This window comes from Oncorhynchus masou, chromosome 11 (assembly GCF_036934945.1).
Source record: "Oncorhynchus masou masou isolate Uvic2021 chromosome 11, UVic_Omas_1.1, whole genome shotgun sequence".
Classification (NCBI taxonomy): domain Eukaryota; kingdom Metazoa; phylum Chordata; class Actinopteri; order Salmoniformes; family Salmonidae; genus Oncorhynchus; species Oncorhynchus masou.
Window position 1 is genome coordinate 8,998,269 of NC_088222.1, and position 16,290 is coordinate 9,014,558.

The 16,290-nt window shown below is 43.4% G+C and overlaps 1 protein-coding gene across 4 annotated transcripts in view; it reads right to left on the minus strand.

Moving 5' to 3' along the window:
- Positions 1–16,290, minus strand: part of ptpn13 (protein tyrosine phosphatase non-receptor type 13) — a 159,323-nt gene that overhangs the window by 32,959 nt on the left and 110,074 nt on the right. For all 4 annotated transcript variants that reach the window (XM_064977320.1, XM_064977319.1, XM_064977318.1 and 1 more), the window contains 11 exons: positions 16,120–16,194; positions 15,185–15,359; positions 14,179–14,329; positions 11,825–11,963; positions 11,440–11,592; positions 10,402–10,584; positions 8,999–9,161; positions 8,095–8,246; positions 7,822–7,968; positions 7,491–7,630; positions 3,133–3,245 (listed from right to left, as the gene is read on the minus strand). In XM_064977320.1, the coding sequence (XP_064833392.1) occupies positions 3,133–3,245; positions 7,491–7,630; positions 7,822–7,968; positions 8,095–8,246; positions 8,999–9,161; positions 10,402–10,584; positions 11,440–11,592; positions 11,825–11,963; positions 14,179–14,329; positions 15,185–15,359; positions 16,120–16,194 (1,591 nt within the window). The remainder of the gene's footprint in view (positions 1–3,132; positions 3,246–7,490; positions 7,631–7,821; positions 7,969–8,094; positions 8,247–8,998; positions 9,162–10,401; positions 10,585–11,439; positions 11,593–11,824; positions 11,964–14,178; positions 14,330–15,184; positions 15,360–16,119; positions 16,195–16,290) is intronic.

Here is a 16,290-nt window from a genome sequence, read left to right on the forward strand (position 1 = left end):
TTATCACACATTACATTATCATTATCACACATTACATTATCATTATCGCACATTACATTATCATTATCACACATTACATTATTATTATTATCACACATTACATTATTATTATTATTATCACACATTACATTATTATCACACATTATCATTATCACACATTACATTATTATTATTATTATCACGCATTACATTATTATTATTATTATCGCACATTACATTATCATTATCACACATTACATTATTATTATTATCACACATTACATTATTATTATCATTATCACACATTACATTATTATTATTATCACACATTACATTATTATTATTATTATCGCACATTACATTATTATCATTATCACACATTACATTATTATTATTATCACACATTACATTATTATTATTATTATCGCACATTACATTATCATTATCACACATTACATTATTATTATTATCACACATTACATTATTATTATTATTATCACACATTACATTATTATCAAACATTACATTATTATTATCACACATTACATTATTATCATCACACACTACATTATTATTATTATTATTATTATTATTATCATTGCACACTACATTATTATTATTATTATTATCATCACACTACATTATTATTATTATTATCATCACACTACATTATTATTATTATTATTATTACACACTACATTATTATTACACTACATTATTATTACACTACATTATCACACACTACATTATTATTACCATCACACACTACGTTATTATCACCACACTACACTACATTATTATTATTATAATCATTATCATCACACACTACATTATTATTATCACACACTACATTATACATGACATTATTATTATTACTATCATACACTACATTATTATTATCACACACTACATTACACATGACATTATTATTATTACTATCATACACTACATTATTATTACACACTACATTATCATTATCACACTATATTATTATTACTATTATAATACAATACATTGTTTTCTCATTGTTTTCTCTGGTCTGTTGCTCTGTTCATACTAACCTGCTGTCTCTCTGTCTACACCAGGGTTTCAGAGAGTAGGGGGGCAGAACTCTGGTCATGTTGCAGTTACTTACACTATTTGTTCAGTCGTGTTACTTCATTGCTAGCTAGCTAACTACCAGTGTTATCGAACTCTACCAATGAGACTTAGTGTTGTTGCATTTACTTACACCTATATAACTGAGGCTAGCTAGGTACATTCAGGGGGGGGGGGGCACAGAAAGTAAGGAAGAGGGTTATCTTCTTCAGAAGCCCAATGATCATTTTTAAATTTTTTATTTTACCTTTATTTAACTAGGCAAGTCAGTTAAGAACAAATTCTTATTTTCAATGACGGCCTAGGAACAGTGGGTTAACTGCCTGTTCAGGGACAGAACGACAGATTTGTACCTTGTCGGCTCGGGGGTTTGAACTTGCAACCTTTCGGTTACTAGTCCAATGCCCTAACCACTAGGCTACCCTGCAGCCCCTTCATAGCAATGAATGAATGACAGATCTCTTGCATGTCATCATCACAAATCTGATGTTTTTATTATTCTATTATTATTATTATTATTATTATTATTATTATAATAACAATACGAACAATAATAATACCGTCCTTTTTCTCCCTAATTTTCATGATAACGATCTCATCGCTGCAACTCCCAAACGGGCTCGTGAGAGGCGAAGGTTAAGTCATGCGTCCTCTGAAACATTATCCACCAAGCCGCGCTTCTTAACACCGGCTCGCTTAACCCGGACGCCAGCCGCACCAACGTGTCTGAGGAAACACCGTTCAACTGATGACCTGCAGGCGCCCGGCCCGCCACAAGGAGTCGCTAGAGTGTGATGTACATTTGAAAAGTACCACTATCAAATCAAAACATCGAGGTCGTATTAAGTTGACTGAGGATTTCCTGTCATACTGACCATAACACGTTGAATAAGAAGAAGCGTGTTGCTGGACCCTGGGTAACCTAATAACACACTATGGTGAGCACATCACTCCGCAAGATAAAATGACCCACATGATTAAATACATTAAGTGTGAATGGACAGCAATATCTGTTGTGGGTGTGTGTCTGTATGCATTCTCTCTGGTGTATCACAGAGACTGGTGAAATACATCGCTCTGCTCTCTAACTGGGAGCAGCCTGTATGTATGACGCATTGAAGAGGTTTAAACAGGCTGATCGCTTTAGCACATCTATATATCACTGTCATCCAGCACAACAGAAGCAGTGTGTGTGTGTGTGTGTGTGTGGGCCAGTGGCTAATGGGAGCGAGCTAACACAGGCTAAGCTAGGGTAAAAGGTCACGATACATTCTGGTGCCAAGCATGAGGCTGTTCAACTGGGGAGCCCTGGTCCAATTTAGTGCACTATATAGGGAATAGGGTGCCATTTTGGCCACACATGGGGAACAGAAGCCAGAGTTATGGAACTCTACCAATGAGACTTAGTGTTGTTGCATTTACTTACACCTATATAACTGAGGCTAAAAACCCCACTCACGAGACCGACAAGTCTCCCCAAATGGCAAACCTATTCCCTTTATAATGGACTATAAAGGGAATAGGGCAGTAGTGGACTATAAAGGGAATAGGGCAGTAGTGGACTATAAAGGGAATAGGGTAGTAGTGGACTATAAAGGGAATAGGGTAGTAGTGGACTATAAAGGGAATAGGGCAGTAGTGGACTATAAAGGGAATAGGGCAGTAGTGGACTATAAAGGGAATAGGGTAGTAGTGGACTATAAAGAGAATAGGGTAGTAGTGGACTATAAAGAGAATAGGGTAGTAGTGGACTATAAAGAGACGGGCGCTGTCAGAGAGACGGGCGCTGTCAGAGAGACGGGCGCTGTCAGAGAGACGGGCGCTGTCAGAGAGACAGGCGCTGACGCCAGTCAGAGCTCACACCTGGAAAGGGAACAAACAAGTATGCCTACCTGAATACAAGAAACATCCTCACATGGTTACTAGAGAATACATGGACAATGTATTGTACAATGTTCACACAGACAGACAGTGTTGGTACTGCCAAGGCCAATGTAAAAGCAAAAAAACAAAGACAAGCACAGCATGTCTCATAGCAACCAGAAAAAGACTGACCTACGACATCAGCATGTCCCGTCTCTTCCACGGAGGAGGAGGAGTCAGACTCTTTCTGGAAGCTCTTAAGACTCCAGGTGGTGCTGCCGTGCGATGCTGAGGAGCCAAACCTTCTGTTGAGGAGAGAGAGAGGAGAGAGAAAGAGAGGAGGGAGAGAGAGAAAGGAAGGAGAAAGAGCATTAACACCCTTCTACAGAGCCCCTACAGAGCCCCTACAGAGCAGAGTATGATATTTTTGTTACTGGTCTGGGACAGCCCAAACTATACTGCTGTATTAAAAGAGAAAGTCTTAGGCTAGAACTAACTCCATATTCAGATGGTAGTTAATCTGTCTGGAAGCAAAAAACAACACAGAGACTGTGGCTGAATACAACAATCCCCTTCACAAATGAACATGATGTTAATATGAAGCCCTGTTCTAGTCTATGGGTCAGAACCAAACACCTTTTTAATAAGAACAGAGCAGAGCAGAATGTCTTTCCATTCCAAAAAGCCTCAAAACAAAATCCGGTGGGAGGAAGATATGAGGGAAGACAAAGTACTGTCAACTCAGCACTGAACCAGAAAGGCCCTCCCTCGCCTCTCCTCCCCTAGAGGGCTAATTAAAGGCATGACTAGACATAGACGAGAACACTCACTGATCCACAGACAAAGGAATGAAGAGATATTACATAGTAAAAAATAAAGAGTCTGCTGTGGTGCTGAAGGTAGGCAAAGCCCTGCCCTGCTCTAAGGTCAGCTCAGTCCAGTGGCAACCCGTCATTCAGGGCAGAGGCCCACATTTTTTGCCTGTTTTGCAAAGTTATTTTGGCATTAATATGTGTCACATATCAGTTTTCAAACAATGTAAAAAAAAAATAATTTTTAAAGTTCATAAACCCTCCATACAAACACGGTCTCTTTTTTTGTTTTCTTGAGTAAGGCAGCTCCAAAATTCAGGTGTTTCAGCCTAGCTCATTGCTTTCTGTGGTGGTGGGGCAGCCAGCGGAAAATGCGGAGCGTAGGGGTTGGTAATGTTCTCTAGTTGCGCTGTAATTGGCTCAGTGTTCGGTCACTCATGGGGACACTAAGTCACTGCCAAATCTAAGGGTAGAGCTAGAAAATTCAAGCCCCTTAGGTGCTGCCATAGAGTTACATTGGAAGTGCACATCGGCCATAAACATTACACAGTAAGTTAGAAATTACAAATTCAACAATGAGTGGTTTGGAAGGAATCAGTGGCGATCTGCAAGCACTGCAAAGCAATCTCTAGCCTGCTATTCAGTGGAGGGGGTGTAGTCCCAATTCTCGCTAGGGGGCAGTATTCGGAAGTTTGGATGACCGAGGTTCCCAAAGTAAACTGCCTGTTACTCAGGCCCAGAAGCTAGGATATGCATATGCATGGTAGTATCGGACAGAAAACTCTAAAGTTTCTAAAAATGTTAAAATAATGTCTGTGAGTATAACAGAACTGATTTGTCGGGAGAAACCCCAAGCACAATCCATCCAGAATTTTGTTGTTGTTGAGGTCATTGGATTTTCCAATGATTTTCTATGGGAAACCTGATTTATTAGGACCCAGATTGCAGTTCCTACAGCTTCCACTATATGTCAGTCTTTAGAAATTGTTGTGTGTTTTTGTTTTGTTTAAATGAAGTAATCGTATTCTTTGTAAGTGTCACTCAGGTGGACTCTAGTCTTTTGGTGTGTGTGAATGAGAGCACGCTCCGTGTTGTTTTTCTCCGGTATTGGAAACAGTTTATTCCATCTTAAATTTTATAGATTATTTACGTTTTAGGGTACTTGAGGTTGGATTAGAAACATTGTTTGAAATGTTTGGACCAAGTTTACAGGTAACTTATTAGATACTTTGTAATCATGTTGGGCGAGTTGGAACCGGTGTATTTCTGAATCAAATAAATTGACGTTTTGGGGATATATAATATATAAAAGAAGGAATTTATCGAACAAAACGACCATTCATTGTGTAACAGACATTTGGGATTGCAAAAAGATGAAGATCTTCAAAGGTAAGCGATTTATTTTATTGCTATTTCTGACTTTTGTTATGCATCTGTTTGGTTGGAAAATGGTTTATGCTTTCGTATGCGGGGCACTGTCCTCAGATAATCGCATGGTGGGCTTTTGCTGTAAAGCCTTTTTGAAATCTGACACAGCGGCTGGATTAACAAGAAGTTAAGCTTTTTTTTAAATGTATGACACTTTTCATGAGTTAAATATCTATATTTCTGTAACTTGAATTTCGCGCTCTGCAGTTTCACCGGATGTTGTCAAATCTATCCCGTTAAACGGGATTTGATCCTTAAGAAGTTTTTAAAAGGTCACTTTTCCAAACTCAAAATTATAAACATTCAACATTGGCCATGCTGTCAATCCAGCATGAATTCTGCAGAACTCAAGACAACTTAACTCAGAACTGGGAAATCTGATTTCAGTGAGTTCAAGACAACTGGTAAGTCAGGGGGAAAAAACTAACTCCGACTGGGAAATTACGTTTTGAACGGTCATCCAACTTAAAATTGTAAGTCGGGAACCCGGGCCTCTTTCTAGAGCTACTACCTGAATATCACTGACATCATCATGATTGGACCTTGTTCCCCCCCCTCCCCCTAAGAGTTCCCAGTTGTCTTGAAAGCACCATAATTTCAGAGAATACCCGACTTTAATGACAAAATTAGCCCAAGAGAAGGACCGCCGCACCACCTTCCTGTTCAAGTGAGCACAACAAGGTGAGTCCAAAAATGTATTGTATGCTGCTGCATAAATTATGTAATTTGCCAGTGAGATATGTATACTGTAGCTGAGAAAGTAATACTAAGTGTATGTTGTGTAGTAAGCTGTTAGTAGCCTCACCCTAATAAATTTGGTCTATTTTCCCCTCTTAATTTTGCCTACTGTTCTGACTTGGTGTTGCACATGTAGCCTGAAGCCTGTTTTAGAGAAATGTAATCATTGAATATCGTAAAAGCTTTCATTGTCTGCTTATATGCCCCCTTTATTTATCCTACACTTCTGACTTGGTGTACAGGGAGAACACTATTGCCCATGTTCTGAATTCTGGCGCTGTACATTTCAAAAGTGCTGAACAAATCGTTATATTGACTACGTCCGTCCTAGCTCGCGCATTAGTGCCTCTTACCAGCTTGTCGTCCTCTTATGCCATAGTTTGTACATCTCAATTGTCAGTAGAAACCACATTTGTTTAAGTCAGCCATTTCAGCTATGTTTTTTTAAGCAGTAAAAGAGGCTGAATGAACTGCTTCGCTGCCAGACAAGGCTCCATTCCACTGTAGCAGTGGTAATGTGTTGGGAGTCTGCAGTTTTGACAGCTTTATATGTAGGTCCTAACAGTTTGTGGGCACCGTTTGTCACCGTTATGGTGCAATTCATGTATTGTTTAGTGTTGTGACTTTGCTGGCATTCATCCCCCCCATGTTTGTTTGTTTATTTGTTTGTTCCACCGAGATTTAGATGTTAAAAAATTACCACCAGCTCAGTCAGGACGAGACAATGCTGTCTGCTGCAATAATAACCATCTTTATTCAAATGCTCGGGATGTTTCTATGGAGCACCAAAACATTGCCTGAAAAAGTCTGATTCTGTTTTCAATGAAGAGTAGGCTGGAGAAGGAAGCAGAACACATGAAAAGAGCTGGGATTGGTCTGGCAGGTAGCCTAGTGGTTAGAGCGTTGAGCCAGTAACCGAAATGTTGCTGATCGAATCCTCGAGCTGACAAGGTAAAAATGTATTGTTATTGACTAAGTATTTCACTGTTAGTCTACACCTGTTGTTTACAAAGCATGTGACTAATAAAATGTGATGATTTGATTAGACCCAAACATGTGTCATGACTTCTGAAGTCGGTCCCTCTCCTTGTTCGGGTGGTGTTCAGCGGTCGACATCGTCGACATTCTAGCCATCCTTGATCCATTTTCCATTGGTTTTGTCTTGTCTTCCTACACACTTGGTTTCAATCCCATTCCTTACATGTTGTGTATTTAAGCCTCCGTTTCCCCTCATGTCCTTGTCAGAGATGGTTTGTTGTATGTAGGTGTGTTATTTGTTCTGGTGTGCGATGGGTTTTGCAGCCTATCATGTTATTTTGGCATACTTTGGCTGTCGGAGTTTAAAAAAAATGTTTATTAAACAGCTCCGTTTTTACCAAGTTCATTCTCCTGCGACTGACTTCCCTGCCACCAACACACACCACATTACAATCGTTATGATAACATATACATATAACATATACCGTAATCCATCTTCTAAATCAATATCAGGGGAAGTGTTTTGGATCATCGGATGGTCTCTCCCTTTAACTAAAGAGGCTTAGGTGAGCACTTAAGGTATAGGTGACTCACCTATCCTGCTGGTAAGCTACAGAGATGGAGTCTGTGTCTGAGCTGGCTCGGTGGTGGGAGTCCGGGAGCTGGGCATGGTTCACTGCAGACTGAGACTGGCTGTTGAAGGAGACTGCACGGTGCTCTGGAGATTCAGGCACCTGGATAGAGCCATACATGGATAGATAAATATTTTAATAGCTGCTAGGATTGAACTTTATTAATCTCAGATGGGAAAATGTCATACAGCAGTAGATAAAAACACACACAACAAAAATAATAACACACAAAGTCAAGAGCCATAAGAAGAGCCATAGCATCCATAAGACAGCATGATTAAATGGCATCATACCTGGCCCAGGTTGTGGTGTGATCTGCTCATCATTAACCGGGCATTGGAAGGGTGGTGGTGGTGGGGGCCGAGGCCGGAGTTGAACCCAGGGAAGAGCACCTCTTCCTGTGCATGGAGCCGGCCGCCAGGGGCCTTGTTCAGGGCCACCTGAGATAACACTTTTGTTATTGTTTTTCACAAAAAAAAATGGATGTAATTAAAACTACACACCACAAAGAACAGAGGAACTGGGGATTGGACCAGGGATTTCTAAAGATGTAAAACATCAATTACCTCTGAGTAGGAAATCCTCTTCAGGTCTGAGTCTGAGTGTGCGGAGCGGGCTGAGGAGCTAGGGGTCAGGCTGGCAGAGCTCACGGCCCTCCCTATCCCCTCCACCCCCCCCTGGCCCAGAGAGTACTGCAGGAGGTTCAATGGAGAGTTCTCTGTGAAACAGGGAGAAGTACCAGGTCGAATATTATGAGAAGACTTTATCAGGGGGTCTTAAATGCTAAATCTTATACAATAATTCATATCAAATCAAATTTTATTTGTCACATACACATGGTTAACAGATGTTAATGTGAGTGTAGCGAAATGCTTGTGCTTCTAGTTCCAACAATGCAGTAATAACCAACAAGTAATCTAACTAACAATTCCAAAACTAATTTCTTATACACAGTGTAAGGGGATAAAGAATATGTACATAAAGATATATGAATGAGTGATGGTGCAGAGCAGCATAGGCAAGATACAGTAGATGGTATTGAGTACAGTATATACATATGAGATGAGTATGTAAACAAAGTAGCATAGTTAGTGGCTAGTGATACATGTATTACATAAGGATGCAGTTGATGATAGAGTACAGTATATACGTATACATATGAGATGAATAATGTAGGGTAAGTAACATTATATAAGGTAGCATTGTTTAAAGTGGCTAGTGATATATGTATTACATAAGGATGCAGTAGATGATAGAGTACAGTATATACGTATACATATGAGATGAATAATGTAGGGTATGTAAACATAACTGAAACATAAAGACAAAAGGCTATCTAAAATGTATGTCTCCACCCCATAAGTAGGTCTAACACAATCAGTTAAATTGTTCTACTGTTTAGGATGAGGACATGTGACAAAGCTCATGTAGACATGCTGTCGTTAAGTTCACCATCTCCCTCTGTCTCACCTAAGTCCTGCAGCTCCTGGTTGTTCTGTCGGGCCTTCATCTGGAGGTGGAACTTGTGCTGAGCAGAGCAGAGGCACAGCAGGTACTGACAGGTCTTGTTGCTGTCTGTCTGGAACAGGTGTTTGATCCCGTCTGACGTGTTCTGAAGACAGATTTTCTTCTTCTGCAGAGAAACAGACAGATAAGAAAAGTGAGTGAGAGCAATACACCAAACAGGGGGAAAAAAAATTGGCATTCCAATGAGTGACGGAGAAATTTTACAAAACAATGCAGAAGAAACCAGGTACATTACAAAGCAATGCAGAACAGGGCACATTACAAAGCAATGCAGAAGAAACAGGGCACATTAATGCAGAAGAAACAGGGCACATTAATGCAGAAGAAACATGGCACATTACAAAGCAATGCAGAAGAAACATGGCACATTACAAAGCAATGCAGAAGAAACAGATCACATTACAAAGCAATGCAGAAGAAACAGATCACATTACAAAGCAATGCAGAAGAAACAGGGCACATTACAAAGCAATGCAGAAGAAACAGGGCACAATACAAAGCAATGCAGAAGAAACAGGGCACATTACGAAGCAATGCAGAAGAAACAGGGCACAATACAAAGCAATGCAGAACAGGGCACATTACAAAGCAATGCAGAAGAAACATGGCACATTAATGCAGAAGAAACAGGGCACATTAATGCAGAAGAAACATGGCACATTACAAAGCAATGCAGAAGAAACATGGCACATTACAAAGCAATGCAGAAGAAACGGGGCACATTACAAAGCAATGCAGAAGAAACGGGGCACATTACAAAGCAATGCAGAAGAAACGGGGCACATTACAAAGCAATGCAGAAGAAACGGGGCACATTACAAAGCAATGCAGAAGAAACGGGGCACATTACAAAGCAATGCAGAAGAAACGGGGCACATTACAAAGCAATGCAGAAGAAACGGGGCACATTTCCAGTGAGTGAGAGAGAGAAACAGTACACCAGACTAGAGGCTTCACTTTTATCATTTATAGACTAAGTATTTTGAAATGTGGAGATTAATTAACATATTGGATTCATAGAGCACCTATCTAGTAGCTCAAAGCCTTTAACATAAGTATGAAAAACACCTCATCACCCCCACCCAAAATGTTTATTAAAAGGGGCGGCAGGAAGCCTAGTGGTTAGTGTTGGGCCAGTAACCGAAAGGTTTCTGGATCGAATCCCCGATCTGACAAGGTACAAATAATTGTCATTCTGCCCCCTCACAGTTAACCCACTGTTCATAGGCTGTTATTGTAAATAAGAATTTGTCCTTAATTGACTTGCCTGGTTAAATAAAATTAAAATAAAACGATTTAATTATGAAATTGAACTCTGCTTGGAGTTCAGAGTGCAATACACTTACTGTGAAAGAAATCTTCTTGGTTTCTCTCCAGGGGAACCTTAGTACTGGGGTTCTGTTTCCATTCAGGACCTCAAAGATGAGGACACCCTTGGAGAAGACCCCTAGCATGATACCTGTCTGGGACCGCTTCTCAGGGAGGACACGGTGGAAGTGAACCCCGTACTCCGTCAGCCTCTGGCTCGCCTTCAGGAAAGAAAACAGGATAAAAGGAGTCTTTAAAACTCAAAAACAGGGATCAATCATAATTACGATCAACCATAACGTCTCCACCCCCTTGACGTTACCGCATCTTGAAGCCTGGTCCTAGACCTGGGGACCAGGCTGGTCCTAGCCACCTGGGGACCAGGCTGGTCCTAGCCACCTGGGGACCAGGCTGGTCCTAGCCACCTGGGGACCAGGCTAGGCCTAGCCACCTGGGGACAAGGCTAGGCCTAGCCACCTGGGGACAAGGCTAGGCCTAGCCACCTGGGGACCAGGCTGGTCCTAGCCACCTGGGGACCAGGCTGGTCCTAGCCACCTGGGGACCAGGCTGGTCCTAGCCACCTGGGGACCAGGCTGGTCCTAGCCACCTGGGGACCAGGCTGGTCCTAGCCACCTGGGGACCAGGCTGGTCCTAGCCACCTGGGGACAAGGCTAGGCCTAGCCACCTGGGGACAAGGCTAGGCCTAGCCACCTGGGGACCAGGCTGGTCCTAGCCACCTGGGGACCAGGCTGGTCCTAGCCACCTGGGGACCAGGCTGGTCCTAGCCACCTGGGGACCAGGCTGGTCCTAGCCACCTGGGGACCAGGCTGGTCCTAGCCACCTGGGGACCAGGCTAGGCTAGCCACCTGGGACCAGGCTAGGCTAGCCACCGGGGACCAGGCTAGGCCTAGCCACCTGGGACCAGGCTAGGCTAGCCACCGGGGACCAGGCTAGGCCTAGCCACCTGGGGACCAGGCTAGGCCTAGCCACCTGGGGACCAGGCTAGGCTAGCCACCTGGGGACCAGGCTAGGCTAGCCACCTGGGACCAGGCTAGGCTAGCCACCTGGGCACTTACCTTGAGAAACTCAAACTCTGTCTCTGCCTCTGTGGCTCCATAGTATGTGCTGTGTAGTTTGAGCAGTTCTTCCTTGATGGAGCTCTGGTCAATATTATCCAGCACAGAGGCAGACATGTAATGTTCCATTCTGAAGTACGTCTTTCCATGGAGCTAGAAGAAACAGACGGTATAATTGTAGCCCTCACATATAGGATTGGTCGGCATCCTGGTTCCAGATCAAGCCGACTCCTGGACTAAAAAGGCATGTTCAATGGAGAGCCTCAACTGAAATGGCTTTGTAGTCCAGGATTGGCTTAATATGGTCTAGGAAACCACCCCATTATGTCAATGTGGTAAACACTGTATAATAACTATACTACTACTGTAGAGGAGGGATTACTACCTCTGCCTGGTAGTCACCAAACTCTGCCTGAAGAGCCAGGGACGCCAGGAGCATGGCATTCTCCATGTCACAGCACACCCTCTCCTCCAAGATATCCTTCCTCAGCTGCAAGTAGTACTGGTGTTTTGTCATGGTGTGTCTGGAGTGGAGCACAGTATTGATACTTTATTCTGAAGCAGGCTATTGTTGTTTAACCAAGGGCTTGTTTCACTTCAGCTAAAGGCTCTGACTAACCTGGTCCCAGATCTGTTTGTGCTGTATAGTCCTATTGGTTGTTGCCATGCTTGGCACAGATCTGAGACCAGGTTCCATATTATTATGATTTATTTAGAATTCAAGGCACACTTATCCAGCATGTTTACCACGGCATTCTTTATTATAGTAACAATAAAAACCCTTGAATGAGTAAGTGTCCGAACTTTTGACTGGTATTGTATATACACAGTAAGTAAAAATGGACACATACAGTAACAGTCAAAAGTTTGGACACACCTACTCAAAGGTTTTTTCTATTTTCTACATATATGGAATCATGTAGTAACCAAAAAAAAAAGTTTAAAAACAAATAAAAATATATTTTATATTTGAGTTTCATCAAAGTGGCCACCCTTTGTATTGACAGCTGTGCACACTCTTGGCATTCTCTTTACCAGGTTCTCCTGGAATGCGTTTACAACAGTCTTGAAGGAGTTCCCACATATGCTGAGCACTTGTTGGCTGCTTTTCCTTCTTCCTTCACTCTGCGGTCCAACTCATCCCGAACCATCTCAATTTGGTTGAGGTCGGGTGATTGTGGAGGCCAGGTCATCTGATGCAGCCCTCCATCACCCTCTTTCTTGGTCAAATAGCCCTTAAACAGCCTGGAGGTGTGTTGGGTCATTGTCCTGTTGAAAAACAAATGATAGTCCCACTAAGCGCAAACCAGATGGGATGGCGTGTTGCTGTGGTTGCCATGCTGGTTAAGTGTGCCTTGAATTCTAAATAAAATCACTGACAGTGTCACCAACAAAGCACCTCCACACCATCACACTTCCTCCTCCATGCTTCACGGAGGGAACCACATATTGCAGACATCATCCGTTCACCTACTATGCGTCTCACAAAGACACAGCAGTTGGAACCAACAATCTCAAATTTGGACTCATCAGACCAAAGGAAAGATTTCTACTGGTCTAATGTCCATTGCTTGTGTTTCTTGGCCCAAGCAAGTCTCTTCTTATTATTGGTGTCCTTTCGTAGTGGTTTCTTTGCAGAAATTCAAGCACGAAGGCCTGATTCCCGCAGACTCCTCTGAACAGTTGATGTTGAGATATGTCTGTTACTTGAACTCCGAAGCATTTATTTGGGCTGCAATTTCTGAGGCTGGTATATCTAACGCACTTATCCTCTGCAGCAGAGGTAACTCTGGGTCTTCCTTTCCTGGGGTGATCCTCATGAGAGCTAATTTCATCACAGAGCCTGATTTTTTCCCCCGACTGCACTTCAAGAAAATTTCAAAGTTCTTGAAATTTTACTGATTGACTGACCTTTATGTCTTAAAGCGAAACGACAGTCCATTACTTATTTGAGCTGTTCTTGCCATAAATATGGACTTGGTCTTTTACCAAATAGGGCTATCTTTTGTATACCACCCCTACCTCATCACAACACAACTGATTGGCTCAAACGCATGAAGGAAAGAAATTCCACAAATTAACTTTTAACAAGGCACACCTGTTAATTGAAATGCATTCCAGGTGACTACCTCATGAAGCTGGTTGAGAGAATGCCAAGAGTGTGCAAAGCTCTCAAGGCGGCTACTTTGAAGAATCTCAAATATATTTTGATTTGTTTAACCCTTCTGATTACATGTCTTATTTCATAGTTTTGATGTCTTCACTATTATTCCACAACGTAGAAAATAATACAAATAAAGGAAAACAATTGAGTAGATGTGTCCAAACTTTTGACTGGTACTGTATATATGTGCCATTTAGCATGCTATTTTATCCAAAGCGAATTACAGTCATGCGTGCATACATTTGACATGTGGTTGGTCAAGGGAATCGAACCCACTATCCTGACGTTGCAAGCGTCATGCTCTACCAACTCTACCAAGAAAGACAAAAGCGATTCCAGATAAGCATTTCTATTCTGAGATGCTTCATGAATAAGGGCCCGAGCTCCACTGACAGGAAGTGGGCAGACATGTTTCCATTGTCTTACTTTATGGAGGACAGGGCCTGTCCCGGAGTAAGAATGGGGAATCAGGTCCCCTTCTCTCCATGTCTTCGTAATCAGTATTATCTAAAATAGCAAACTGCTCCTAGATCATCACTCATACTCTGAGAAGATGAATAGCCCCATAGTCTTACTGTATGAGGTTGACATCATCCAGAAAGAACTTGATGCGTAGGAATAGGTTAAACTGGATGTCTGGTTTCTTCTTCTTGGGTTCTTCCTTCCACCCCTCAGGAGCAACTTTGGACAGCTTGGCATCGGGATCAATGAAGAAGAACTCATTGTCTAGATAAAAGAGACACAGAGGGAGGGAGGGAGGGAGATGGAGGGTTAGGGGAGATGGAGGGTTAGGGGAGATGGAGGGTTAGGGGAGATGGAGGGTTAGGGGAGATGGAGGGTTAGGGGAGATGGAGGGTTAGGGGAGATAGGAGGCGGGAGGGCGCAGGGAGAGGGAGGGATGCAGCAGTAAGGGAGGAGAGAGGGAGAAGAGGAAGTAGAGGGAGGGAGCAATGCAGCAGAGAGTGAGGAGAGAGGAGGAAGTAGAGGGAGAGAGCAATGCAGCAGAGAGTGAGGAGAGAGGAAGAAGTAGAGGGAGGAGAGAGGAAGAAGTAGAGGGAAGGAGCAATGAAGCAGAGAGTGAGGAGAGAGGAAGAAGTAGAGGGAGGAGAGGGGAAGAAGTAGAGGGAGGAGAGGGGAAGAAGTAGAGAGAGGGAGCAATGCAGCAGAGAGAAAGAAGTAGAGAGAGGGAGCAATGCAGCAGAGAGGGAGGAGAGAGGAAGAAGTAGAGGGAGGGAGCAATGCAGCAGGGAGGGAGGAGAGATTTGTTCAAACAGTAAAGTGCATTATCCTCCATGATTTGTTCGAACAGTAAAGTGCATTATCCTCCATGATTTGTGTAATGGAAGTGTCGTTCCAGCCCATGACTTCGCCTGCTGCTGTAATGAGCGAGCCTGTCTACTCTCCCTGCATGCGCTCAAGAGAAAAACGCGTTCTGATCATGTAACATTTCAAAATGCAACTGCGAGAAGAAAAGTTGCCGCCACATGCAGTGATGTGGACTGGTTAAGATGTCATGGCCGAATTCTTGTCCCAGTCGGCCCCTGACACACACACAGGATGAACCCTCCACCCATACCATACCTGTGAGACACGCCAGGCCGAAGAGGTGGTGCTCTACCAGTCCAATGTGAGCCACCACCATGTCCAACACATCCTTGCACACAGCCTTGATGTCACAGCTCAGCTCCAGCTTCTGGCCGGTCAGCAGAACCACCCCCACCTTCCTCTGGACGTCATCCAGCTTCCCACGCTTGTTCTGGGGGAGAGAGACGACACGGGACAGGAGAGAGATCGAAAGGGGTAATTTAGGGTGAGATATGGGACAGGAGCGGGCCCGTACATTAGCCCTGTACCGGCAGAGGGCCCGTACATTAGCCCTGTACCGGCAGAGGGCCCGTACATTAGCCCTGTACCGGCAGAGGGCCCGTACATTAGCCCTGTACCGGCAGAGGGCCCGTACATTAGCCTGTACCGGCAGAGGGCCCGTACATTAGCCCGTACCGGCAGAGGGCCCGTACATTAGCCCTGTACCGGCAGAGGGCCCGTACATTAGCCCTGTACCGGCAGAGGGCCCGTACATTAGCCCTGTACCGGCAGAGGGCCCGTACATTAGCCCTGTACCGGCAGAGGGCCCGTACATTAGCCTGTACCAGCAGAGGGCCCGTACATTAGCCTGTACCGGCAGAGGGTCAATACATTACACTGACCACCAGACCTGGGATCTCACCTCTCCAGTGCAGGTTATTTATTTGTATTTTTATAGTTTGAGAGAGTTTGATTGAGCATGCCTGTAGGTACTAGGTAGGCAGGGTTTCATTGGTTCCATTGTAGCCAGGCCAGCTCAATCAAGCAGAGAGATATGATTCAAAATGAAAGCTTTCTGTTTGAACCCAGAGCTAGAGGAGAGGTTAGGATGTATTCCACTACACTGACATAACCCTCACTCACACAACCACCGGGCTAGAAATCAGTCTGCTCCACTAGTACCCCATCTGAAACACCTTGAGTCGTCTCACCATTATTGAAGAGGGAACCGTCAAGGCAACACATGGCTCGCTGGTCATCTTCACAAATTCAGGACCAAAGAAATTCTGCAATAAGAACGAGAGACAGTAAGAAGAGGTTACACACACAGACTGCACCGTGTCGTGCTGTAAAAGGTAGGCTACCTTAGGTTTGCTATGCGG